Genomic DNA, 25,935 nt, shown 5'->3' on the forward strand with positions numbered 1-25,935 from the left:
AAAATTATCAAGCCAAACTGACTATCTGAATCTTGAGAGAGTGGAAATTTGGCTGACTTCCTAGGTTCCTCCCTTCTCCATGGAATTTCTTACTTTACTTTATTCCATGTCCAACAGCATGCAACTTAAGACTCATGCAAATATCACAGATTTAGTCACAGCTGACCTGTCCAAAATCACTCTCTCAACAGTTCACATCTCACCAAGGTGGGGAAGGCAAGTAAGTGATTTGAAGTGTACAATGACTTTGGCTTAGTTGGGTTTACCAGGAAGACCAAAATAGACAAGAGGTATTGAATAGTCATTAAATTACTTATTCACAACCAGTTTAGTCAGGATGGGAAACTAAAAGGAATGGATGAGAGTAGCTCATGGTCACCTGGGTGAATGCTGAGCCGTGCAAAGCTGTGGTGTAGATGCCGATTTAGAATCTCTTCAACAGAGGCCAAGGAAACTTCCTTCTCAGACTGGGCTCCAGATGCTCCCAGGAATAGGTGGTATAAAGTACAGGATAAACATGTTTACCCAAAGCATCACTTTTACTTGGCTATTCGGAAAGAAATATTTTTATAATAAAATGGGCATAGAACTATGAATTTGAAATGCAAAATCCACGAGTTTTTAAAGTTTAAGGACAAGTCATGGAGATATACGGAGCTATTTTGAGGCTGGGTGAATGCCTTGACTATCCCCTCTGATTAAAATTTTGCAGAATGTGCGTATTAGCTAAAGGATTGGTTTGTAATATGGAAGATTTAATGACTTTGACATAGAAATTTTCAATTATAGTACATATTTAAAGGACAAAGCCCTTTAAAGTCTTAGCTTTTGACTTCATCCCTGTGGATGCTGATGTTCTCTCTCACCACTTGGGCATAAGAGACAGTGGTACCATATTCAGCTTCATTTGTTGCATGAGAAACCATTTGGGACCCAAAGCTTCAGAGAAAGAGAAAGAGAAATGCCTTCCCGCTTTTGAGAACAAGTTATATCAGGAACTGCTTTAGAGACAGTTGGAGGTACTGTACTGCTGGCAATTCCAAAGCATTTAAAAAATAAAAGTTATGGTCATTAATTTTTGAAGCCACAAAAGCATGAATCAACATTACAGCAGTGTCAGTATCTCAGTAGGAACTGGTTTCAACTGAACTGTGGCAGCAAAATAAACGTTTGCAGATTGTTTTGACAGAATGTCTTCCACTGGGCTTCAGTTTATTCGCCAGCAGCCTTTACTTTTGAAACAGAGTTGCTACACTTGACGTAGAGAAGAAAATCTTTCCGCTGAACATTTCTGGACCTCAGCAAATAACTCTTATTTGCAAGTTTTTGAAATGTAGGTCCGCAAATGTTTTCAATAAGAACTGAATGTATTGCTGAGAGATGTGCCCCTAAACAACTGTTTTGACATATTTCACTGTGGTGCAGATTAGGGAAATGGGTCCATAAAGCAAAGTGGTCAGCTGGTCACTCTGGTGGTACAGGCCATTTTAAAACACAGGTGACATCTGTTTTGAAAGCTCTCTAGACAGGGCTGTGAAAGGGAGAGGTACTTCTTCAGCTGATCTACTGAATTATTGTCAACATTTATTGACAGTTAGACAGTCTTCAATTAAATTATAATACTCCTTGGCTGATTTTTATGGGATATATATATTTTTTAACTTCTAAGGGTTGATGGGAGTATACAGATGCACTATTAGTTGATTTTATTCTTATTTTCCAGTGTACATGCAATCCTAGTTTATTCCCTGGAATGACATCTTTTTTTATGTTTTGAAAGTTGTCTGATGAGTTTGAAGAGAGTAATTTTCCAAAGCAATCACATCCATTTTATACAAAACTCTACTTGTATGTGTGTGTTTCCACACATTTCATCTTACTCTTAAACAGATCTGTAGCCCTCAAAGTTAAAACTGACAAGTTTGTAGACTAAGTTGTTGGAAATCTGGAATGAATTTAGACAGCTCTTAAAGCCACTTGTAATCAGAGGATAATGAATTTATGGTGTAGAATGGCTTGTTGAAAATAAAAGGAATATGACTTAGTCCCAAGCTTAGTGCAGGAAAAGTTTAGCTCTCATTGGAGGGCATTTGGTAATGTATAGTGCTTGGTGCCTTTAAAGAGAAAAATAAACATTGTTATTATTAAGATTTTAACATGTCTCACTTTCAAAGAGTTCAAGTCAGTGGCCAGATATGTTTCTGAGATATGGAGCATGGGCTCCTAAAGGTGCCCTTATTCAGAAATACAGTAGAAACAGAAGGGAAGGGGGAAGCGCCCTATAATAAAAAGAGTGTGGACTTCATGGCCAGCCAAATCTGTATAACTAACTGCATTCTGAGTCTAGAGCTCCTCATTGCTCGATTTGTAATCTGGGTAAGTATGTGACCTCCTTAAGCATGTTTCCATTATGAAGATAGGGGTAGTAACCCTTAGGTTATAGGAGTGTTCTTTAAAAAAAGATATGTTCCTAGTAAGTGCTAGTTACTGGTGGATGTTCTTATTAAGTAATATTTCCAATGAAGTCTCCTAACTCATGCAAATATTGCAATTTAAACTGCTTGGCTGGAAAAAATAGAAAGCAAGCTGAAGACAGTCTTCAATAAACCCATATCAGTGATCAATTGACAAAAGAAGAATGAAACCTTGCGATAGTGGAAAACAGAAGTATACATTTTGGAAGAAAATAGTTTGCTTCTATGTGATTATGTCCCCAAAGAGATTGTAAGCCACGTTATTGTACTCAAAGTCTTTGATCATTTTAAATTATAATAATTTATGATAGGAGAGAAACTCACTTCTGAAGTAAACTTGATTTCAACATGTGAAAGAATACGTTTTGGGGGGGACTCAGCTGCAAACATACTAATTTCATAGGCAAATTAGCCAATTATTATTCATGGCAGGCCATAACCATGCAGGCATTTCAGAAAAATTGTAATTACATTAGATGTTTCTGAAGTGACTTCTTGGATGTAGCCATCTGTATAACTTGGATAAATCACTCTGTAGGAAAAAAAATTTGTATCAACTGATTCAATGTCCAAATAAAATTTTAATATTTAGGCATATTATATTATTGACCAAAAAACATTAGAAGTTGACTTTTAGAATTTTGTTTACGGGATTTATTTAGCTGAGATCACAAGTAGATGGCATTTTCAGGTGTGTTTGAAAGTAGGATTAGATGAATATAACATTATAAAAACTGAGCATTGGCCCAATTTCTCTTTGAGTATGCAAGTCAGAAGTTCTGAGTTTATTTAATACTACAATTTATTTTTATGTAAACCAGCAATGGAATTTGTAAAAATATTTGGGCCCTTGATTTGAAAATTTAAGACATTTTTTTTTAGGAACATGGTTAAGAGCTGATTTACACTTTATTTTAACATGAGTTTTGTTCTCCTGTAGTATAGAATCACACTTCCTAAAATCTCTGCTGGGCAAGAGTAGAAACTGGGTGGCCATATCCTAGGGCATAACAGTTTTGATGTGTGTATATTCTGGGTACAGCTCAGGGATAACCAATGTTGTTCAGTATTCACTGAGTATCTCTCGTGTTGCTGATCGTATATTAGTTTTAAGACAGAGTACTCGAGAAAAAGTAGATGGTTGGCAATAAAACCTGGGAATGAAAGCTCGTGCTGTGCATGAAATTTTCATATTTATTTCAGTAAGTCACCCTTGTGCATAACTTAGTTCTTTCACCACATATTCTTATCTGTGAACCATCAGGCACACCTTCCCCTTTCTGTCTTCGGAAATTCTCATCCTTAATGACATGCTTATTCTTCTTTCAGTGAAGTGTCAGCTTTTAATCATCTTCAAAACTCAGCGTTTACTTAGGTCTCTGGAGTTGATTATGTGCCTTTACCTCTGAAGATCACTTTAACTGAGGTTTATTTTTGGTGCCACAATTGATAATATCATTAAAAAGGAAGAGCAAATATCTTGATTCATTGTGCAACTTCTGTATGTAGCTGGTGTCTAAATACTCCTAGTTAGTGCTTACTACACATCTCTAGCTAAATAACAGGGTAAATAAAGGATAAGAATATTGCTAAGAATTAGTTTTCCCTCCAGGAATTTCAAATTCAGTTGTTTCAATCCTTGCATTTGAAAATTTGTTTGTATTGCTTCTTAAAGGAAAGATGAGAACAAAAGTGACAGAATGAATAGTGCATTGGTTTACCATTTAATGTCATAGCACTGTCTTGTATCTCTGAGTGGATTTTTGTAAGCCAGAAGAGAACTCAATTTCACCACCCATAGGTGAGCCTTATAATCACTTCACTCTTCTTATTGTTATTATTTGTCAACCAGATGTGGAAACTGAGTCAGGGGTAGAGAGGGATTTGCTCAGTGAGAGCCGGAGCTGAGCACAAGATCTAGGTCTTACAGTTCTGACTCCATCACTCCACCCATGATTACTGTTTACTCAGGGTCGAGTTGTCTCCAGAAGTACATTCTGCGCGCTATCGCTAGATAAGAGAAGATGTGCAGAACTCCACTCGAACAATGAATGCTGCTTAAGCTATGAAGATCCATTTCCCCTGAGGATATGAGAATCAGCTGCTGCAAACCCTTCGTTGATCTCTGGCCGACATATCAGCCAGGTTTGGAGGCATTTGGTATTTTACATGAGTTCTTCCTAAAATCTTTTGAGAACCGCTTTCCCCCATCACACCCCCAAACAACTGTACTTCTTTAGTCCATTTTCACGTTATTAGATAACTTGAGTATTTATGTTTTGTATTTGCTTTGACCTTGAGGTCCTATTGACTACATATCAACATTGGATTGCCTTTATCTCAATCCCGACTTTTCACTCTTAACCTGGTAACTTGACCTCAATTTTTACCCTCATCCCTTTAGGTTAGCTATTGATGTTTTCTGGCTTTGGCATCTGTACCTTTCCTTCTTCCTATTGATTTTGGCTTACTTAGTTTTTCAGGCTCTGAGCACCTTCCATTGCCTTAGTAGGAGCTCCCTGTCTCATTCTTTATATCCCTCTCTATCTGAGTCCCATCTATCCTACACAAGAAAGGTGGCAGAGGGGTTTGGACAGTTTTCAAGTGAATACCCAATCTCTGCCTTACAAGGTTACTAAAGCATTTTACAAACACAGTTCTAGGAAAGATAGATTTGAGCTTATATAGATCTTAAAAAGTGTGGTAAAGATACAAATATATTTCTAAACTAGCTCCCACTGGTACATGATGGTTCTAAAGAAGGGGTTGTCTGAGAAGGCAAAGGAACTTTAAGTTTTATGATTGACATTTAGTTAATTGGAGATTCTATAGGCAATTAAGGAATAGCCATGCCTTACACATCACCACAAGCCTTAGAAGTGACTAAATACTTTGTCTGTCCTTTCTGAACAGGAAGCTATTAATAACTGATCTCTTTTGAAGTGGCATTCATTTACCTACCCCCCGGTGAACTGAGGTTATCTCCAGATGACTTGAAGTGTTACAAAGGCTTTTTATATAAGGGATTAAGAAATATTGGCTGGAAAGATTATAGTGCAACATTCTTTTGAAAAGGGTGACTTCTTTACTTTTGTTGGTATTACTCTGTGAAATATATGATTGTTCACAGCATACTTTAATAAAAAATCAAAATCTCTGATTAGCCCATATGTACTCTCTGATTTCTGTTTCCCATCAGCCGAATGTGGTTTAGCTACATGGATAATTTAGAAGAAAGTTTATTTTTGTCACAAATTGATGCTCTTCTACTCTAAAATGTGGTTCCAAAACCTTAGCTGATCCATTTTGTTGTTTATTGGAAATAATTTAGCAACTCTCTCTTGATAACTTGGGAAGATATGTAATGAAATGAAATCAAAGCTTGTTTCCTTTAATTAGACTCTTGTCACTCATGTGCCATTTCTCAAGTAGCTGAACTCAGGTTTTACAAGTGGTCTTTTAGATTCTGGCGTGGGTTTGGGTTCTTTGCTGGCCAGTGACACGTGTTATTGGTTGGCTTCCCCAACACAGAGTTTTTTGGGTGGATAAAACTAAGCAAATGAAGCAGTCTGCTGTCCTAGAACAGCGAAACCATAAATGTCAGGTAGCTAGTATTGGAGGACCTGTTGTGTATGTTTTTCTTTGCAGAGAACGTAAATTAGCTTCAGGAAGTTGGGGATCTCTGCCACTAGTCGCGGACCCTTCACTCAGGGCAGACTTAGAAAAGGCAGAAAAGAAGAAAAAGGTATTGTAGAATCTTATTGCCACTTTCATATTACATCTATAGTTACATCAAAATCTTTAGAAGGGTGATATATCTTCAGGGATTTTTTTTTTTTAATTTAAGGAAAGAACCAGCATTTGTAATGTTTCCTGGATGTTCGCAGTCCCCCACTCTCCCCTTTTAATGGGATTATATTTTGAATCACATTTTTCAATATTGCTAACCAGGAAAAGATGGGTAGAATTTTTTGGCAATGTGGAGATGAAGTCAGATGTCCTAAAGATTCTTTAAGGGTTGGTGCCTTTATATTCGAATGCGTTTTGACAGAGAGTCTACAGGAAGGAGGAAGACTTTGGAGGCATCTGATGGCAGCATTAGCACAGTAGTTTTGACCAATATTGCAGCATTAAATTCAGCTACTTTGTGTAGAAAACCACTGCACTTGAGAAAAGGCTCTAGAGTTTATTTTTGGAGTCTTGAAGTTTTCCTAATGTTGATGAGAATTGAGTCTGACTTCAGAAACCTCAGGGTATAAATTGTGCTGATAATTGTTCTGAGTTGAACCTGGAGAAAATGCTGATGTGTTCACTCTTAAGCGGAGTGATTCATCATATAAACCTTATCATGGACAGGTCTGGCAGAGCAAAGAGAAGTGAGGTAGAGAGGAATTAAAGGAAAATGGAAATAGAGGTTATGACATGCATTAGGAACTTTTACATCTTTACCATCTTAATTAATGGGTGAGTTTCTATTTACAGAAAGCATCTTATTTTTCCACGCCACATGCATGGAGCCCCTCACCCCATCCCCATTGTTCTGTGCTCATGGGATTATTTTTAGACCTGTGTGGATGCTCAGTCTGTTAGCTTTCATTATCGTAGCCGGTCCTATTGGGTGTCCAACCTGTCACCCACGGGCTGCATCCATCCCAGGATGACTACAAATGTGGCCCAACACAAAATTGTAAAGTTACTTAAAACATTATGATATTTTGTTTCATTACATGTTGCAATGTATTTAATGTGTGGCCCAGGACAAATCTTCTTCCAGTGTGGCCCAGAGATGCCAAAAGGTTGGACACCCCTATATGGTTTTGTAACAGGGTAGTGACACTACCATGCTGGGCCCTGGTACCCTTTCTAGGTGGACTTGCAGACACAGGGCATCGACAATGGTATGGGGCCAAAAGTATGCATATGAGTGAAACATCCATTGGAGATGAGCGAATACCTGGGAGGTAGATTTATCAGGGGCTGGGAGGAGATGTAGTCTTGTGATACACAACTGGGGCAGGAATCAGTGAAATTCAGTTATTACTGTTTCTGTGAGCTCATTTTTTCTCCCACAGGTTTGTGAATTCCATGCAGACCTGAATTAAACAAAGCAGGGAAGATGATATTGTAGAAGGTAAAGTCTAGAAGAAAAGTAAAAATGTTTATTTTCACCATTTGTTAGTTTAGTTACCGCATTAGTTCATGCTGCTATAAGAAAATACCATAGACTGGGTGGCTTAAACATATCAATTTATATAAGTAAATATAAATTTATCTCTTACTGTTCCAGAGGCTGAGATGTCCAAGATTAAGGTGCCAGGTGGTTTGGTTCCCTGGTGAGGGCCCCCTTCTGACTTACAAATGGCAGCCTTCTCACTGTGTCCTTACACAGTGGAGAGACAGAGGAAGCAAGCTCCGGTGTCTCCTCTTCTGAGGGCACCAATGCCACCGTGAGGGCCCCACCCTCGTGACCTCATCTAAACCTAAGTACCATCCAGGGGCCTCATCTCTAAATACCATCTCATTTGGGGTTGGGGTTTTTATGTATAGATTTTCTGGGCACAGTCCATAATTGTACTTAGAGGTCATCACAGAGGTTGCTAAATCCCAAAATGACTGATGTGAATTTTATGTTTCTCTGATAGAGACTCTTGAAATATTGAAATAACATTTCGGTCAGCTGGCCAAAAAGTATTTGAGCCAATGTTTTCTCAATACAGCATGCCCTGGAATTTTATAGACAAAATTTATTTGACTGGTAGAGTATAACGGGGACTGCTTCTTGGTGAATGGCTTAGTAGCATTTTGAAAAAAACACATTAATGCCACTGACAGCCTAGTTTTAATTTTTCCACCCCTCTGTATTGACCGAGATTATGAAGAAAGAAGACAGAATTAGTTGGGGGAATTTAAGGGCTATTGCCTTTTTATTCTAAAGAATTCTGAATATCTTACAGATATGACCTCAGTCCTGATAACTTCTTTGTTATGTAAACTATAGGTAAAATATTTTTTTCAACATTTTGAAGATGAAAGACTAAGACACAGATATTTCCCAAAAGTGTCTCAGCAAGTTTCAAATTTTATTAACTCTTGCTAGCCGAAAGTGAATTTATTCCGCTCCTAAGTAAGGTAGTCTGGTGGTGGTCTGAAATCCAGATCTGAGTGCTGTTGACTGTTTACAGCTGAATAATAATGTCATAGCATATTTGTGATAATTGTGATACTTGGCAGCTTTTCATATGTGCGAGCTTATTAATACATGGATACCTAAGTATTTTAAAAAATTATCTGTCTTAATGAATACTGTTTTGCTATCTTAATGTCTTAGCTAATTTGAAACAGAAAAGGTAACCATCCAATTTACCTGTTTAGAATCTGCCAGCATGTAAATCAATAGTCATTTTCTGGATTTGTTGCAGGAGCAGTAGGTTAAAGCATGGAGAATTACTTGTCCAGGTTACTCCAAAGGAAATTTGGGTTCTGTGTAAACACATCCTTCAGTGCAATTACTTTGAAGATGCTAATACATGGATGGCCAATACAAGTTACCTTTACTCTAACCAGCTAAAATGGAATCACATACATGTATATCAGGACTCTTTTGGTTGCAAGTGACAAAAAAAAATCAGCTCAGACTACATTAAGCTGAAAGGAAATCACACATAATGTTTGAAAAGTAACTAACTGACTTCAGGCATGGCTGAATCTAAAGGCTTACATGATGGCATTAGGAACCTGCCTCCACCTGGACTCTAGGTTCTTCCATGTTTCCTTTATTCTTAGGGTTGCAGGATGGCCATCTGCACTTGAAGCTTTTATTTCTATTTAGCATCTTAGCATAAAATGAAAATTTGTTTCCAGGAAGTTCCAACAAAAGGCTGACACTTACTTACTCTGATTGGCCTAGATTAGGTAAAGTGTTCACTTGAAAATTAATTGCTGTGACCAAGAGTTGTGATATTCTCATTGTACAGACCTGTATTACAGGGGCTGGATTCAGCCTCAATGAACCTGCAAGTATACAGATGGGTCTCCAAAGGAAAATGGGATGCTGTTATCAGAAAAGGAGATTAGGTTGCTCAGGGGCAGGAGTACCAGATAGTTGTTACAATGTGTGTGTGTGTTTTAAAGATTTATATGTATGTGTGTGTATATGCATATTTATATTATATTTATGAAATTTTATTATTCAGTTATTTCTCATTTCTTACAGTTATGAATGTGAAAATGAATTTTGAGGATTGTATACATATATTTAAGTATAACATGGTCTAATAATTAGAGAAATTGTGGGAGCCTTAACAGCTGTGGTGTCAACCTACCAATTGTATCTCAGAATGCAGAAGTGAAATGAATACTTAAAGTGATAACTATGTAAACCAGTTGATGGTAGCACATTAATAACTTAACAAAATAAATAGTTATTTCATTTCACACTTTGGTTTGAGAGCTAAGACTTCACCAGATGGTGGACTTTGTCGGGAGAAAATACCAAATCCAGAATCCTCATTTAACCCGCAATAGTAAATTTGTATATAAACTTGTCATGCTCAGTTTGAATTGTTCATTATGATCATTATTTCTACTGGAAACAATTTGTTTTGGTAGCCTGCAGGGTGGCCACAGTGGGATGCTTCCCACCCCCAAAACAAAAGGGCAGTGTCGCAAAGTGCCGTTGGGTGGGTAATGAACCAAATGCTTAATAATTTAGTCTAGGACTATTTCATATGCCATTCTGATCTGTGCCTCTCCTGGAATCCAGTATGTTTCTTTTGTACTGTTCCTGTGGTGGTCTGACCTTTTGTTTTTTAATGAAATCGTTCATGAGAGTGTGGTGGCTAAGAGATGGTCTTGGCCATTAATATGGGTAGATTTGAGGTCATAGGCCTGACGTGTGTGATCTGGGGGAAGTCCATAGCCTCTTAATATTCAGTAGAGTAATACGAGAGGAGAATAATAGTGGATATTTCATTGGCTTATGATATAATACATGGAAAGCACTTAACAGTGCGATCATTCAGAAATGTTAGTTATTGCCCATTGCATGTTTATTCAGGGTGCTTTTCCTATTATGTTATTTTACCATTTATAAATTCCTCAAAGACAGGGAACTTTTCTTAAAAAATATTTTGTGTTCTTTTAAGAATCACTGCAGTGTATTGCAGCCACTGAAAACTAGTAAATATTAAGTGACAAAATGAAAGTGCAGACCTATACTTCAATTACTGCTAAGCCTCAGGGTTTCCACTTTGTCACACCGTGCCGTCTTCCTGCTGCACTTCTGAAGAGACAGAGGAAAGAAGCAGACAAAGATTTCTTGTGAGAAATTGGGGCAGAATGTGTATTACTCATTTTTTAATTCATTGTCTTATTTTTTTTTTACCCATTCTTTTTTGTGTAACTTCACTGTGCACTAAGTTGGCACTAAACATTGTGGAAGTAAGGGATGAACCAGTTGATTGGCTTCATCAAGGTCCGAAGACAAAGGATAGCAATGGGTACCACACAAAACAGCGGGCATTAAGTGTCTTCACAGAAGTGCAGATTGAGTGCTGTGGTGCCTCAGGTAGGAGGGATTGAATCAAGCAGAGGAACATAACTTACCTGAAGTGTTTATTCTTTTATCTGTGGCTTACTCAACATTGAATAGTGACTATATTTTGGTCACTGTGCAGCTAAGGCAAAGATGAATAAAGACAGTTTTTAAAACTTAGTTTTCACTTAAGGGTTCTTAATGTAAGCTTCCTTTTGCAAATGGTTATGTTTTTATGTGCTTGAAAATGTCCGAGTTTATTAGCCATGTTAATTCATTACTATTCAAAGTGACTGTTGGGTGCATGGTACGAGGTAGGTCTTTGAGGGAAGTAGATAAAACACAGACCCTGTTATCCAGGACCTTGGTGGTCTATATGGAGAGAAGAGTCACATCTGCAAAAGTTAGGTAATCATGAGCAAGCTGTGTGTTCGCTGGTGCTAAAAGTAAGTAATTCAGACACAAAGTATTGTTATGGTTTAAATAAAGGAGAGACACATTTCTGTGAATGGGTAACATAGGTTATTGGAAAAGATAGAATTTTCAACTGGGCCTTAGCAATTGAGTCAGAGTTATAGAGGAAAGAAAAGAATAATCTAGTCAGGAAAAATAAAGAAAAAATCTGAAAATGAGCAGGTATATTCTGTCATAAGACACTTCTGAGTTGCTGAGGAAGACAAGGTTGGGCACACAACTTGGAGCCAGAGTGACATGAAAGGTAAAGGAGAGTCGACTGTCTTCTAGCCAGGCATGGTGGAGAGGATTCTTCTCATACACCGTGTCTGACTGAGGGACAGTGGCTGCTCTGAGGCCGGGTTCAGGCTCAGCAGGAGTGAATGTGATGACATGTAAGTGCTGGTTGTGGGAGTGGTGTAGACCGCATTCCCACCACATGCTTGCCTTCCTTGTTAGCAGTGGGGATTTGGGAGCCCCTGGTCTCCCCAAACTCTGCAGACCAGCACAGCGTTACTCTGCAGGCAAACACTGGCCAGGGACGACTGCATTGATGCAGGGCCCTCCAGGAAATTCTACAGCTACTCAAAAAATAAATAAGTAAAAAAAATAGATAAAAACTGAAACACATTTTAACCAGAGAACAGAATTAAAAAAAAAAAAAAACAAGGCAGATAAGAGGCATTAACTTGACTTTGATCTACAGGTCTTTTGTACTGACCTGCAGATCCAATTTGATTGGATTAATTTGAAGTTTTTCTCTCTTCCTCGTTTTTATCCATCCCTGTCACCCTCTCTCATTTTTCTCCAGGGTTTTTTGTTTTTTTTTTTTAATGATGAAACTAGGTTAGTTACTTAGAATCATGATCTATTCATCATAATGCAAGTTGATTTTCTGATGTTCCCCACTCCCAGGTATTAAAGTGAGGCTATTAAGGGTTTCATTATTTTCCCCTTGTTCTTTTATTGGCTGCTTCCCAGAATGTGGGTAATCTTTGTGTTCTCATTACTGAAGCTACCTAATTCATTGAAGTAACACATGCAGAACCGTTGGCTTTTTTCTTTCCTGCCTTATATGTGTTCAGCATATAGGGGCTCTCAAGACCAGTATCTGTGAGAACTTTCTTTCTTAGAAGCTAGGCAGGTTTTATTAGTAACGAACAGCAATTTTTAAACTAATTAAAGCCTTCTTTATAACGACTATATAATGATGATCATCATTCCATTTTTCAGGTGGAGAACTTGAGACACTAAGGTTAATTAACTTAGTTCACACTGCAGATAAGTAGCAGAATTGGGACTTAAACGCTGGCAGTTTGGCTCAAGCCTATCCTTTCACTCTCAATAAACTGCTGTCTTGGGTTTAGCTCATTTAACCTTTTGATCAAAAGTTATGGGAAAAATGAGTTCTTGATGTACTTTGTTAGGGGCACTCTCACTGTGCTTATCTTTGTGTTAAGAATGATGTTAGAAATTGGGAAGGGTATTTTGCCAGCCACAGAGGATTCCCTTCCCATAGGTGGATATTTACAATACAATTGTAGCTCCTTAGGTACTTCTAATTCCTGGGGAAGCTTGGAGGAACAACTGAGGAAAGGAATTTACTAGAGTAGCAAGCTGGTTTATGATATGATTTTAGATTCTGTCCCAAAGGGATTGTTGTTTTGGTTGCTCAGAGGCTGTATTTAATGAATAAGACAACTTAAGAGAGGTGCTTAGACACGGTGCCTGGAGAGGAGACCTGGAGGTAGAGTTTCACCCTTCTTCCATGCCATTTGGCAGATGTCACAGATGAGTTGTTGTCTGATAAGCTGTGGGTTGTGTTTTCCTAACTCAAGGACACCAGACTTCAGAGTGATGCTCTGTGGATTAGAAGTGAGCAGAGTTATGTGCTGTTTGTGCAGGAAATGCTGTTGTTTAAGCAGGAGAAACATTTATTCTTCTCTGTTAGAGGTGGGGACAGACCCACCCCACATCTTTCAGAAATGGACAAAAAGTTGATTCTCTAAACATAGACTTTCCCTTTCAAAAGCTAGTTCTAACTAAGGAATCTTTGATGTTGAATGTTGACAAAAAGTCAATCAAATTTGTGATTGTCAGTTTCAGAACCACTGTGATCAATAACTCCACTATACTCTTCAGAAATATTATACAGATTCCAAGTTCTGACTGTCATTTTTAACTCTCCCTTAAATTTCTTTATGCTGTCCCTGATGCTCTGAGATAATCACATGTCCTATTTCTTGACTGGAAAGGCACTGCAAATATTTTTGCACAAAGCCCTGGAACTTTACCTTAGATATTTTTCTCCCAGAGATACTGAGAAATTTCAAAGCCATTTCTTTCCCTAATTACAGAAGTAAAACATATTGTAACCTGGAATACTATGTATTCAATTACCTTATTTTAATGTTGTGCAAACACAGTTCATAGATATTTTTTGTTTGCTGCTTAATTAATTGACTAATTAATTAATTAATGCTTGTTTTCCCTCCTATAAACTTGATAACAGGGATCTTTTTGTCTGGTTCTTCACTTTATCTTCAGAGCCTGAAGCAAAGCCTGCTAGAGCACAGAGAGTCCTCAGTAACTGCTGATGAGTGAATATGTGAATGAGTTGTGCCCACTTCAGAACCAATAGAAAAATGAAAGGAAGAAAATGGGAACCCTAAAAATAAACATTTGAAAGATATCTATATAGGCAGTTCTTGCTTTTGAAGGACCACAAAAATGACTATGTAAGCTGAAGTTATGCAAAACTTAATAATCAATGGGAAAAGTTACTATTGTTCTTTGACTTTTAATATTTTTTACTGAATTATTAAACTCTGGCTGTTGGCTAGAAAGGCATAGGGAAATAAAAAAAAGTAGTAAAACTAATGATTATTTAGTACATGCAAATTTTTAAAAAACATTATAAACATTAAGGTTAAAGCGGTTGATTCCTTTGTAAAACCTCCTCAGAAGTAGTTTGAATAGGGCTTGCTTCCTTGCTATCCTACAATGAATGAAATGGAATGAGCATCTTTTCTGAGCCCGAATTGTCATACGCCTCTCTAATTTGGATCAGCTTCTAACATTTTATCCTGTGTGCATTCCATGTCAAGAAATGTCTCAGTTCCTTTAATGTGAAAGGTTTTTTTTTTTGGCCGGCATCACCTCCTCCCTCTGGGACATCGTCATCATTTTCTTTTTTTTTTTTTTCTTTTTAAAATTTATTTATTTATTTTTATTCAGTTACAATTGTCTGCATTTTCTCCCCATCCCTCCACCCCACCCCAGCCAGTTCCACCTCCTTCCCCCACCTCTACCCTCCCCCTAGATTTTGTCCTTGTGTCCTTTATAGTAGTAGCTCCTATAGACCTCTCTCTCCATGTGAAATAAACCAGGCGGTGAGGGAAAAATACCATATGATCTCACCTTTAACTGGAACATAATCAACAAAAGAAAAAAGCAAACATCGTCATCATTTTCTAACAACCACTTTCTTTGTTTATGATGACCAGTACGCCTTCACTAAGTTCCTCCACTGGATATCTAGAGTCTCTCAAATGGCCAGAGGCAGCATTGTCTCCATTTCCACAGTCAACCAGGTCTCTATAACTCCATTTACATTTGACTACAGGTTTCACACCAGTGTCATCACATTTTGTTTCTGTGCTGTGCTTTCATCTTTTTTGGCTGACTTCCTCTTTTGAGTATCCATGTTGTGTGGATTTATCATTGGGACGTAAGAAGGCAGCGCAGCACACACTTTGCTGTCTGTATGTGAACTGGATCACAAATGTGTAGTAACCAATCACTGTCAGACTTTGAAAGATGCTGAAGGAGTAGCAGTGAAGTTTGTACTTTGTACTTCATGCAGTTACTCACAGTTCATAAACCATGCTAACTAAAATTTTTACTGTGTTGTTAGGGGACTAGTATTATTTAACTAAACTGTGGTAATTGAAATTTACACACATTGGAACCATGCAAAGTGAGGGTGCCCTCAATTCCAGGCTATTTTATGTGTATATGTGTATTTTTCTTTCCTAAAGTGGAATCACTTTGTGTATATGAATTTGCAATTTTATTTGTTTATTTAAAATTATATGACATACATATCAAAACAAATCTTGACTTCATGTTTTATGACTACATGGTATTTTATTGAATAGCGTACTATAGTTTATTTAACCAGTCCTCCTTTTTCTGGACATTTTGACTTTTTCTATTGTTCTCAATCATAAACAGTGCTGTAGAGGTCACCTCTGTAGCCAAGTCTTTGAGATAACAACAATTATTTATTTGAAATGAATGTCTTTATAGTGATAGGATTACTGGCTTACTGGGCACACATACTTTAAAAACATTTCCATATCCTTCCAAGTTTCCCTTCAGAGAAAGATGTTTCCTATTAGGCTTCTGTCAGTGACATAAATTTCCTAAACCATTGCTGACATTAGACATTATCATTCTTTTTAATTTTTGCCATTTTAATAGGTAAAACACGTAACTTATTTTAACAATTACTTTTGATTGCTAGGTAGGTTGAAGATTTTGATGGGTTTATTTGTAGTAAATATATTTTGGTCTATGGAATTTTATTCTTGTCCTATATCAATAGTTTACAGGTGGTAGGGATTTTCTTCTTTTCTTTTTTAGGTTGTTTGAGTACATATATTCCTATATATTTATGTGTATGTATATACACACACACATGTATATATATCTTTGTACTTGAACTGCATTCATGTGTACATGCCAGTCTTAGTTTTACCTGGGGATTACAAAAAGTGTCTGTGGGCTTCAGTTTTATAACATGACCATCAGTTTACTTTCTTTTTAATTTTAATTTTTTGAGATTTTATGTATTTATTTTTAGAGAGAGGGGAAGGGAATGAGAAGAGGGAGAGAAACAGTGATGTGTGAGAGAAACATTGATTGGGTGCCTCTCACATGAGCCCCAACTGGGGACCAGCCTCTAACCCAGGCACATGCCCTGACAGGGAATCGAACCGGCAAACTTTTGCGTTGTGGGACAGTGCCCAACAAACTGAGCCACACTGGTTGGGGTGACCATCAGTTTCTAAATGCTCTTCTTAAAAAAAAAAAAGAAGAAGAAGAAGAGAAAAATAATCTATGACTTGGAGAACATGCTAGTTAATTTTTCATTACATTATTTTTTTCAGAAGATGGGGTCAAAAGGAGCTAGTAGAGTGTTTAATTATGTGCTTGAGCATGTTGGAATTCCCCCCCCCTCAGGTGTACAATATTTTACTTGGGCTTGTTTTTCAAATGTATTGAAGTGTGACTAAACATTTTCGGGTACTGCCATTATGTAAAGAAGAGGCCCCATCTTGTTAAATATTCATTCATCACCTTTGCAGTTAGCCAGTTATGAGCAGCGAGGAGGCTTTGAGGGTATGAGATTAGACATTGAACAGAGGGAGGGTGGGTAGGAGGCGGGCACCTTGGAGAAACTCGCGATTGGGGTGCTCTGTTGCCCCCTCCCACTGTTGTAGAAAAAATGATTGGATCAAGCTGGTTTCTGTCTAACAGTTTTGGATGGGTCATAAGTGGGGAAGGCGGGAAGGTCATGATGTTGGACCTCAGCTTACCTGAGCACTAAGAGTTCCTTGTCACATGCCACAAAGAAATGGAGTGCTGTCCTTCTGGACAGTAGTGGAGAGCTGGGATAGTGTTTACAGCCAAGGGAATAGAGAAGGGCTTTGATTTCTTTTTGTCTTGTGGCTGGGGATAAGCAAGGAAGATGTCCACTGAAAGTGTGGAAGGGAAGCCCAACAGCTTTGGGGACAGAGGAAGAGCTCGGAGCTCCACTCTCCTCAGGGTTGTGCAGCCAGTGTTTAACCGCAGTATTTTCACTTCTGCAGTCTCTCCGGCCGCAGAACGCATCCGATTCATCTTGGGCGAGGAGGATGACAGCCCAGCCCCTCCTCAGCTCTTCACCGAACTGGATGAGCTTCTGGCTGTGGATGGGCAGGAGATGGAGTGGAAGGAGACAGCGAGGTGAGGAACGGTTGATGTGCGCAGTACTGACCTGGGGGAACAAGGGTGGGCAAGATCGCAGAGTCTGTGAGTGAGCCCCTTTCTCTAATCTTAGCACTCTGAATAGCCAGTGAGTGTGATGTTGGTTGGGTTAAGGAGTAACACAGTTCTTTTTCTCCTCTTTCACATTGACACGGATGCAGGGCACCCTGTATTTCACTGCTGGAACATTGTTTCAGTGATCCGTGTTGTTATACTTTTAACCTTTATAAGGAATTAGGAGTAAATCTCCATCCTTATACTACTTAGTGGTAAAATATTTTAGAGGTAAACTCAGGTACCCCAACATGATAACCTAGAGATATGTGTCTATATTCTCCCCATGTCAAAGTATCTTGTGAGATTATGTTTATTACCCATTTACTCCCATTCCCTGCTAGGAGGGAGGTTGCAAAGACAGTAACTGGTACCCACAAGCTTGCTATTATTCCAAGGAGAAACTTGTCAAGTTTTAAATATCCAGTGAAAATATGCAGAAGGTTCATCTGACTTTGGAGTTTAGAGACCTAAGTTCAGTTTCAAACTATTACCTCTAGCTGCAAAATGCTTAGTTTCTCAGAACTTTGATTTAATTATCAATTGAGTAGATAATAATGCTTATTACATATAATATATGTATGCTTTATAAAATATGTAATATATATAAATATATACAACATATGTTTAAATACATCATATATATACATGTATGTATACATGGGTACTCTTTGTAAATTGTTAAGGACTATCCAAATATCTAAGTTTTCATTAATTTCACAATAACAGAGCCTTTTTTCTTTCTACATATAGATTTATATACTGCACACTAAATCTTTGATGACCTATAACAATTATGTAAGATGAAGACTTTTTTTAAATATATTTTATTGATTATGCTATTGTAGTTATTCATTTTCCATCCTTTGTTCCCCTCCTTCCTGCACACCCCCTCTCACCTGCATTCCCCCCCTTTAGTTCATATCTATGGGTCATACATATAAGTTCTTTGGCTTCTACATTTCCTATACTATTCTTACCCTCCCCCTGACTATTTTCTACCTACCATTTATGCTACTTATTCTTTGTACCTTTTCCCCTCCTTTCCCCCTTCCACTCCCCCACTGATAACCTCCATGTGATCTCCATTTCTGTGATTCTGTTCCTGTTCTAGTTGTTTGCTTAGTTTTTTTCTTTGTTTCTTTTTTTTTTTTTTAGGTTTGGTTGTTAATAGGTGTGAGTTTGTTGTCATTTTATTGTTCATATTTTTGATCTTTTTCTTAGATAAGTCCCTTTAACAACTATTGTAATAAAGGCTGGGTGATGATGAACTCCTTTCATTTGACCTTATCTGGGAAGCACTTTATCAGGCCTTCCATTCTAAAAAATAGCTTTGCTGGGTAGGATAATCTTGGGTGTAGGTCCTTGCTTTTCCTGACTTTGAATACTTCTTTCCAGCTTCTTCTTGCCTGTAAGTTTTCTTTTGAGAAATCCGCTGATAGTCTTATGGGCATGCCTTTGTAGGTAACTGTCTCCTTTTCTCTTGCTGCTTTTAAGATTCTCTCCTTATCTTTCATGTAAGATGAAGACTTTGATATAATGCAGTTATTGGTCTCTCATTGTCATCATTACATGGAGATTCAATGTATTTCACTTTCATAAACTGAATGATGTTAAGATATGCCTTTTATAGTCTGTAATTTCATTCAAATCAATTAAATTGAACCAGTGTATTTTGAATGCACAGTATATGTCATTTATATATGTCAGTATATGTCAGGTCTGTTTTAGATACTGGGAATATAGAAGTAAGTGTTTTTATTATTTACTCTTCTAGGGCCTCTTTCCATGATGTAGTCATTGTCTTTTATTCCGTCTCTCAGTACCTATAACCTGGGTATTTGAAGTCCTCCATAAAGTATACTTCTTAGCTCATAAAACTTCCTGCAAGAGAAGGCTTTTGAAGTGAACATTTTTACTAGTACCTCCATTTCATTCTTTCTTTCTAACGGAAGAAGAGAGAGAGTTGCTCCGGTGCAGTCTGAATGAAGTGTTGGGGAGATGTTGGTCAAGTCTTGGCTTTGCTACTGACTAGCTGTTTAACTTTGGGCAGGTCATGTGGTCATGTAGTCTTCCTGAGATTGAGTTTTCTGTTCTGTCAAATGAGGGTCGTACTGGGTTACATCCTGTCTAACATCATGCGTATTTTACAGCTCTAAGATTCCGTCTCTGTGCGTATACTGGTATGCTCTACGTGTAGGTATGTTTCTGACTAGCTGTGACTAGAAGACCTACTGTGACTCTTATTTTTATCTTAAAATTCTGTGCAAGTACCTATATAGATTAGAATTCAGGTGTAGCATTCAGTTTTTCTTTCAGTCAAGTGAAGGCTACATTTTATTTTATATGATCCCTGGTCCCAGAAATGTGGAAAGATCATAGCAGTTTGCTGCATAGGTAATAAACATTGAGAGACATGGATATAGTATTTTCCTTTAAGGCTGCTAAAAATTAAGGTGGTCTTGAATACTTTACTGTCTTTAAAGGCTGTATTTCTTTGTAAGCAACGTGTCATTTTAGTGATGCCTTTGGTCCCTGAGAGACTGCACTTCTGGAGAAGAAGTGTGGTGGGAGTATGCCATGGGCCAGGGGAAGCTGCCCAGGAGAAACATGCTTACACATAGTCTGCTCTCTATAACTTCTCCTTATAGGACTTGCCACAATGACCATTAATCAATTAATCAATCCTGTAGGTGATATCATTGTTTTGAATTTGTCTTCCTCATTACACTGCTTTATCTGAAGGCAGGGACCTCTATGTCTGTCTTTCACTACTGTGTCCCCAGTGCCTCGTGGTGTCTGCTATGTAATAGGTGGTCAGTAATATTTGTTGCATGTGATTAGTTGAAAACTGATACTTTAGAAACAACTGTTCTGTATATAATACTTTCTTTAAAGTATTACTTGACCAAAGTTGGAGCTCTGTGATAATCCATTTCTGATCGATAGACAGCTGGATGACAGACCCACGGTACCCAGCACACCATTGAGAAAGCCCAAAAGAGGACCTATGCTTGATGTTTTGAACTAATTCCTCAATATGCTTATGCCATCTGCTTTTAGTTCTCTAGGCCAGACTTCTTGCTTATTTGATTGAAAACAAGTGATTGCCTGGCTAATAAGCCTCTCAAAATAACATGTCTAGAACTGAGCTTCTGATTCATCTACTTCAGATAAGCTCCTCCTACAAAGTTCCCCACGACAATGAACAACTCCATTTTTGAGGGTTGCTCAAGCCAGAAACATTGTAGTCTCCTTGACTCCTGCCTCTCTCTGCACCCCTTACTTGATCCTTTGGCAAATCCTGCCTGTTACCCTCAAAGACATTCACATATTCAGAATCTCACCGTATCTCACAGGCAGTACTGCCATAACCTGCTGCTCCAAGTCACTACTCTCTCACCTAGATTACTGCAAATGCTTCTTCATTAATCTGCTACCTCCTTGTACCTGGCCTTACCTTCCTCCTATAGTGTCCTCCATAGTCTCTTTGACCTCATTTGCTACTTCTGTCCCTCTTCATCACTCCGTTGGAGCCGCACTGGCCAGTCATGCTCCCTTGTCAGGGATTTTGCATTTGCTGCTCCCGTTGTCATTTTCTCACCTCCTTTAATACTACCTTCTCAGTGACTGCCCTTTCTAAAATGAAACCTTCCCCCAACACCCTTTATCCCCATCCACCATAGTGTTTGTTTAGTACTTACCAGCGTTTAGCATATTATGTATCTTGGTGTTCTATCTTCCTAATAAAATCAAAGCTCCAAGAGGGCAGGGATTTGTTGGCTGTTTTGTTTACCGCTGCTCGTGCCTGCAACTACCTGGCACACAGTCTACAATCGAGAAATATGTGCCAGTAGAATGAATGGAGAAGTAGAACCTTGATTCTTAGTTTACTGCTTTACCTGAATCCTGTTGGGAGGTTGGGAGGTGATTGTGTCTCCAGAAATGATTCACATTTTCAGTAATTTTTACTTCCTTCAACATACTCTGTTTCGGAATATGTTCGCAGTAATTTCAGACTGCTATTTTTGATGTCCAGTTTCTAGACATGATAAGGATATTTTTTCCCCATGAAAAGCTCTCAAACCCACCATACTAATAAAAGTATAGTGCTTAGAAAGAATTCATTTTATATATAAAATGCAGCATGGATATTTTTCTGGCTCACCTATAAAATTGAGAATTTTTGCCTTTTTGTTAATAACCTGATTGATAGACTATTTTATTCCATACAGAACTAACCTACCTGACTCTTCAGCTTAATGGGGTTTCTACTGTTTGCATTTCCTACCCATTTTAATACTCTCCCTTTTAATGTTCTGTACTTCTTAGTTGACTAATGATTTGATATCACCAAGAATATCCTACATTGAGTCTCAGCATTACTGTAGTTTTTGTCCTACTTAAGGAAATTCAAGTTAGCTCTGTGCCTCAAAAAGTAAGGAGAATGATTTCAGTGGTAGGAAAAATATCCCCATTAGCATTTTAGAAATCACAGTAGTCCTGTAAAAGTGTAAACAAGGGAAGCTTTTATTTATATACAATTTGAGGTACAGCCAACTCTACAACCTTCTTTTCTCACATCTTTCCCCTGCTTTTCCCTTTCCTAAAAGTTAGAACTTTGAATTTTCACTGGCTCTTCCAGCAGAACACAGGTTGAAGACTGCAAGGGTAGAATGACTAGACCTGAGATGGGTATGTGGTCAGTGGAATGCAGAGATCGCTCTGTTTTAAAGAGCACTCTTAAGTGTTAGGTCATTAGAATACTGATGCTCAGTAATGTAGCAGCAATCAGAGTGGGATATTTGGTGTTAGGGAAGAAGCCTATGTTTCTCATTAAGAAATTCTCTGTGCAACAGCCGACAGAGGGAAGGGGTATTGATGCTTTACTTCTGGTGGGACAGCACAAAGGAACACCCATTTGTTTCAGTTTGCCCTGCAGACTGACTGACGTTCCTCCGGAGTGTCTGCCGTCAGGCCTGGCCATCAAACACAGACACGGGCAATATCCGGGGGTTTGGAGAGGAACCACTCCCTTCCCGATCTGTGTCAAGTTCTCTTTCTCTGTGGAAACTTCCATTTCAGATCAAGTTTATTTTTTTCTGTAAGAAAAAGGCTGAAGGAAAAGGAATTTAATCATTTATATAATTATAACATACATACAATTTTATATAAGTATGCATACGTATAACTTTATAAAACTTTTATACATGCATATAACTTTATAACAGCATACATATAACTTTTGCAATGACTTCCACAGTTGACCTAGAAATTTAAGAATTTCCTTAAAAATATCATTTATCTGAGATACACGCTAGCACTGGCTTCTTTTATGTTTGATGAAGCAATTACTAGTTAGCAAGAAATTTTATTATCATTTTAATAGTTTTATGAAGTTGGATTATAATCTAGGGCGAAGGTCATGTCTATTTTCCACAGTAAAGCTGTCATGTTTTTAAGTTAGAGGGCTTGTCTTTTATGAATTATATTTAATCATGTGATTGGAAAATTGCAAAATTCAGTGATTCCCCATGGGTTTCCTGTTTCTTCAACAAATGAGTTGAAATACTATTGTTTGGCAGTCACTCAAAGTGTATTACTCTGCAGTGTACTTTGTCATTATTCTTCTAAGACCTAGGAATAAGTAAACTTCACCTAATAAACTCCTCTTCCAAGGTTACAACAGTTTTGTAATTGCAAGCAATTGAAAAGCCAACTTCTGAAATTAATTTTCCTATAACATGTCAAGTACCAAGCAGAAGGAAAAGAAACTTATTGCAAATACACAGTTATTCATAGTTTTTATGAAGGGTACGTAGTGGCTTTTTGTACATTTTACAATAAGAACATCTGTTGTTTTTTTACAAAGGTAATTACATGGTTCTGAAGCACCTTTACAAACTCACTGGCACTCAGAAAGGCTGAACTTTGGTACCTTGGCCTTAGCCTTTTCTTTAATGGGTCCTATTTGAGTTGAGTAGTTCAGTTTCTTTTTCAAAATTTGTCCTTGATATGTGAGGAGGATAAATGTAGGATATATAGTTTCTGGAATAAAACTGCCTGCAAATAATCTGTTTAAATGGGCAAACTATTACTTTATGCCCGAAAGCTTATGTTGGAAGTACCCTGAACGATCATTTCTTTGAACAATTAGAGCAATACATTTCAAAGGAATGTAATAGCCATTATTCCAGTTTCCCTTAAGCTATTAGCTGTGCTATGATATGACATCATCACAACAGTCAATATTTACTGAACTCAAAGTGAAATAGATGCTAAACTGAACTGTGGATAATACTTATCCCCTGGGAATTGGCTGGTTTTGAGACTACATTTCACTCCTTTATTGTTTAAATCCTTAAAGAGCTGGTGTATTCCAGGAGGGTGAGCAATGCTATTCCATAAATCCAAGCTAGTTAAGATTCATGATTTCTAAATATACTTTTAAAACTTGTTCAAAGTCATATTGAAGTCCAATCCAGTTGCCTACAATATATACTATGGACAGGAATGAAATAAAAGATCAGTCACAAAAGAATGCAGTAGTTTTGCTTCTTAAACATGTTTTTTATTAAACATACTGTTTGGATAGTTGAGGATGATAGCAAAAAAGAGTTATTGCCATAGTTATATGTACGTTAGGCTTAGTTTTCTTTTAAGAAATGGTTTGGCAATATAGATTTATGGCAGCTGATAAAAAGGGAGACTAACTTAGGAAGAAAGATAAGCAGGAAGTGAAGACTGTATAAAACACTCCCCTTTACTGAGTTTCTAGCTGGCTCTTGTCATTCATCTTGGACTTAAATTCTATGACCAAAGAGGTTATTCCTCAACTAATAAGAATATTCTTAGGAATAAAAACAAGGAGTAAGTACAGTCTCTATAGATGACATATTTATATATAATCCTGTCTTGGTTTTATGTACTATGGAATCTTCTATCTACTAGAGTCTTATTTTGAGCAATAAATTATAACATCAAATGTAAATGTGATTCACATAGCAATTATCAACAAACATAGTTAGATATTCTGTAAGCAAGCATGAAAAGATAATATAGCCAAAGTCGCTCTGGCAGGTGTGGCTCAGTTGGTTGGGCATCATCCCACAGACCAAAGGGTTGCAGGTTTGATTGCTGGTCAAAACACAGGCCTACGTTGTGATCTCTGTCCCTGGTTGGGGCATGTAGGAAAGGCAACCAATCAATGTTTTTCTTTCACATTGATGTTTCTCTCCCTCTCTTTCTCCTTCCCTTCCCCCCTCTCTAAAATCAATAAGCACGTCCTCTGGTGAGGATTAAAAAAGAAAGAGAGAAAGGAAAATATACCTAAAGTCATCTAATGAAATATACTTCATAAAATGATGACTCAAAATAACCCCAAACCTTTTATCGTTTTTACAAATGCATCGAATTCAGTGAGTGTGATCTAAAATTGTCATTTTTCTCTCACTTCTATTTCTGTGGTTTTAATACCAGCCAAAGTGAAGGACTAATTTACACACACACACACACACACACACACACAAGAATATTAAGGGTCTTTGATTCTTTCTTGGAATGTTTTGCAACCACTTTGTAGAAATAAGTAAGGTCTGGTTCTGAACACTTAAAACTTTGGTGGTGATGTTGGCTTTTTAACTTGTGAGGAATACCTGTAAAACCTCCACTGCCTACATTTTTGGGATACAGGGGGAAGGAGGAGAGTCGTAGAATGGAGGGTGAGGTTGGGAGTGAGGATGCCATTGACATAGGGAGTTTTTGGTCTGGGAGAGGCTTCCTGAGACGGGTAATGGAGGGGACTCTTGGAATAGGGCTAAAATACTTCTGAGTCACTTGAATGTTGGGCTTGATTAAAATTCTAATTTTCGTTGACTCTGTGGCTGATCTCTTGATCTTTTTTTGCTCCTGGTTCTGCTAATGTGTTTTTTCCCCCTCTTCTGGGGATGGTGAGCGGTCTATAAATATCTTATGTAGAGCTTCCTCTGATCTCTGCCCTTTGTTCTCTAGCTTTAGTGAGCTAGGAGAGCATTTAGCTTTTCTAGGGAAACATTTTTCAATCATTAAACCTTTGGGTGAAGAATGTAGAAAAACAATTTTTTAAACCCCTCTATCTTTTTCAATATCTTTCAGAATGTTTGAAATAATATTAAAAAAGTATTTTTCTTTGGGTCATGATAAGTAGTGAAATGATAATGCCTTTTTGTTTGTTTGTTTGTTTGTTTTTACCAATATAGGAAGAGTCTATATGTGTAGTATATGGGACATAAAAACTGTCAACTGTGTTTTGTTCTCATTTCCATTAAACATTTTTATTGATATATAGATTGTTAAGCTATTAAAATGTCTAGGAGTCTTAGAAAGAAGCTATGCAAGAGGGTTGTTTGC

General features: G+C 37.6%; 1 protein-coding gene across 7 annotated transcripts in view; it reads left to right on the forward strand.

The window, feature by feature from the left end:
* SLC4A4 (solute carrier family 4 member 4) overlaps positions 1–25,935 on the forward strand; it is a 385,416-nt gene that overhangs the window by 178,339 nt on the left and 181,142 nt on the right. For all 7 annotated transcript variants that reach the window (XM_071221288.1, XM_053922271.2, XM_053922273.2 and 4 more), the window contains one exon: positions 17,337–17,472. In XM_071221288.1, the coding sequence (XP_071077389.1) occupies positions 17,337–17,472 (136 nt within the window). The remainder of the gene's footprint in view (positions 1–17,336; positions 17,473–25,935) is intronic.

Source organism: Desmodus rotundus, chromosome 4 (assembly GCF_022682495.2).
Source record: "Desmodus rotundus isolate HL8 chromosome 4, HLdesRot8A.1, whole genome shotgun sequence".
Classification (NCBI taxonomy): domain Eukaryota; kingdom Metazoa; phylum Chordata; class Mammalia; order Chiroptera; family Phyllostomidae; genus Desmodus; species Desmodus rotundus.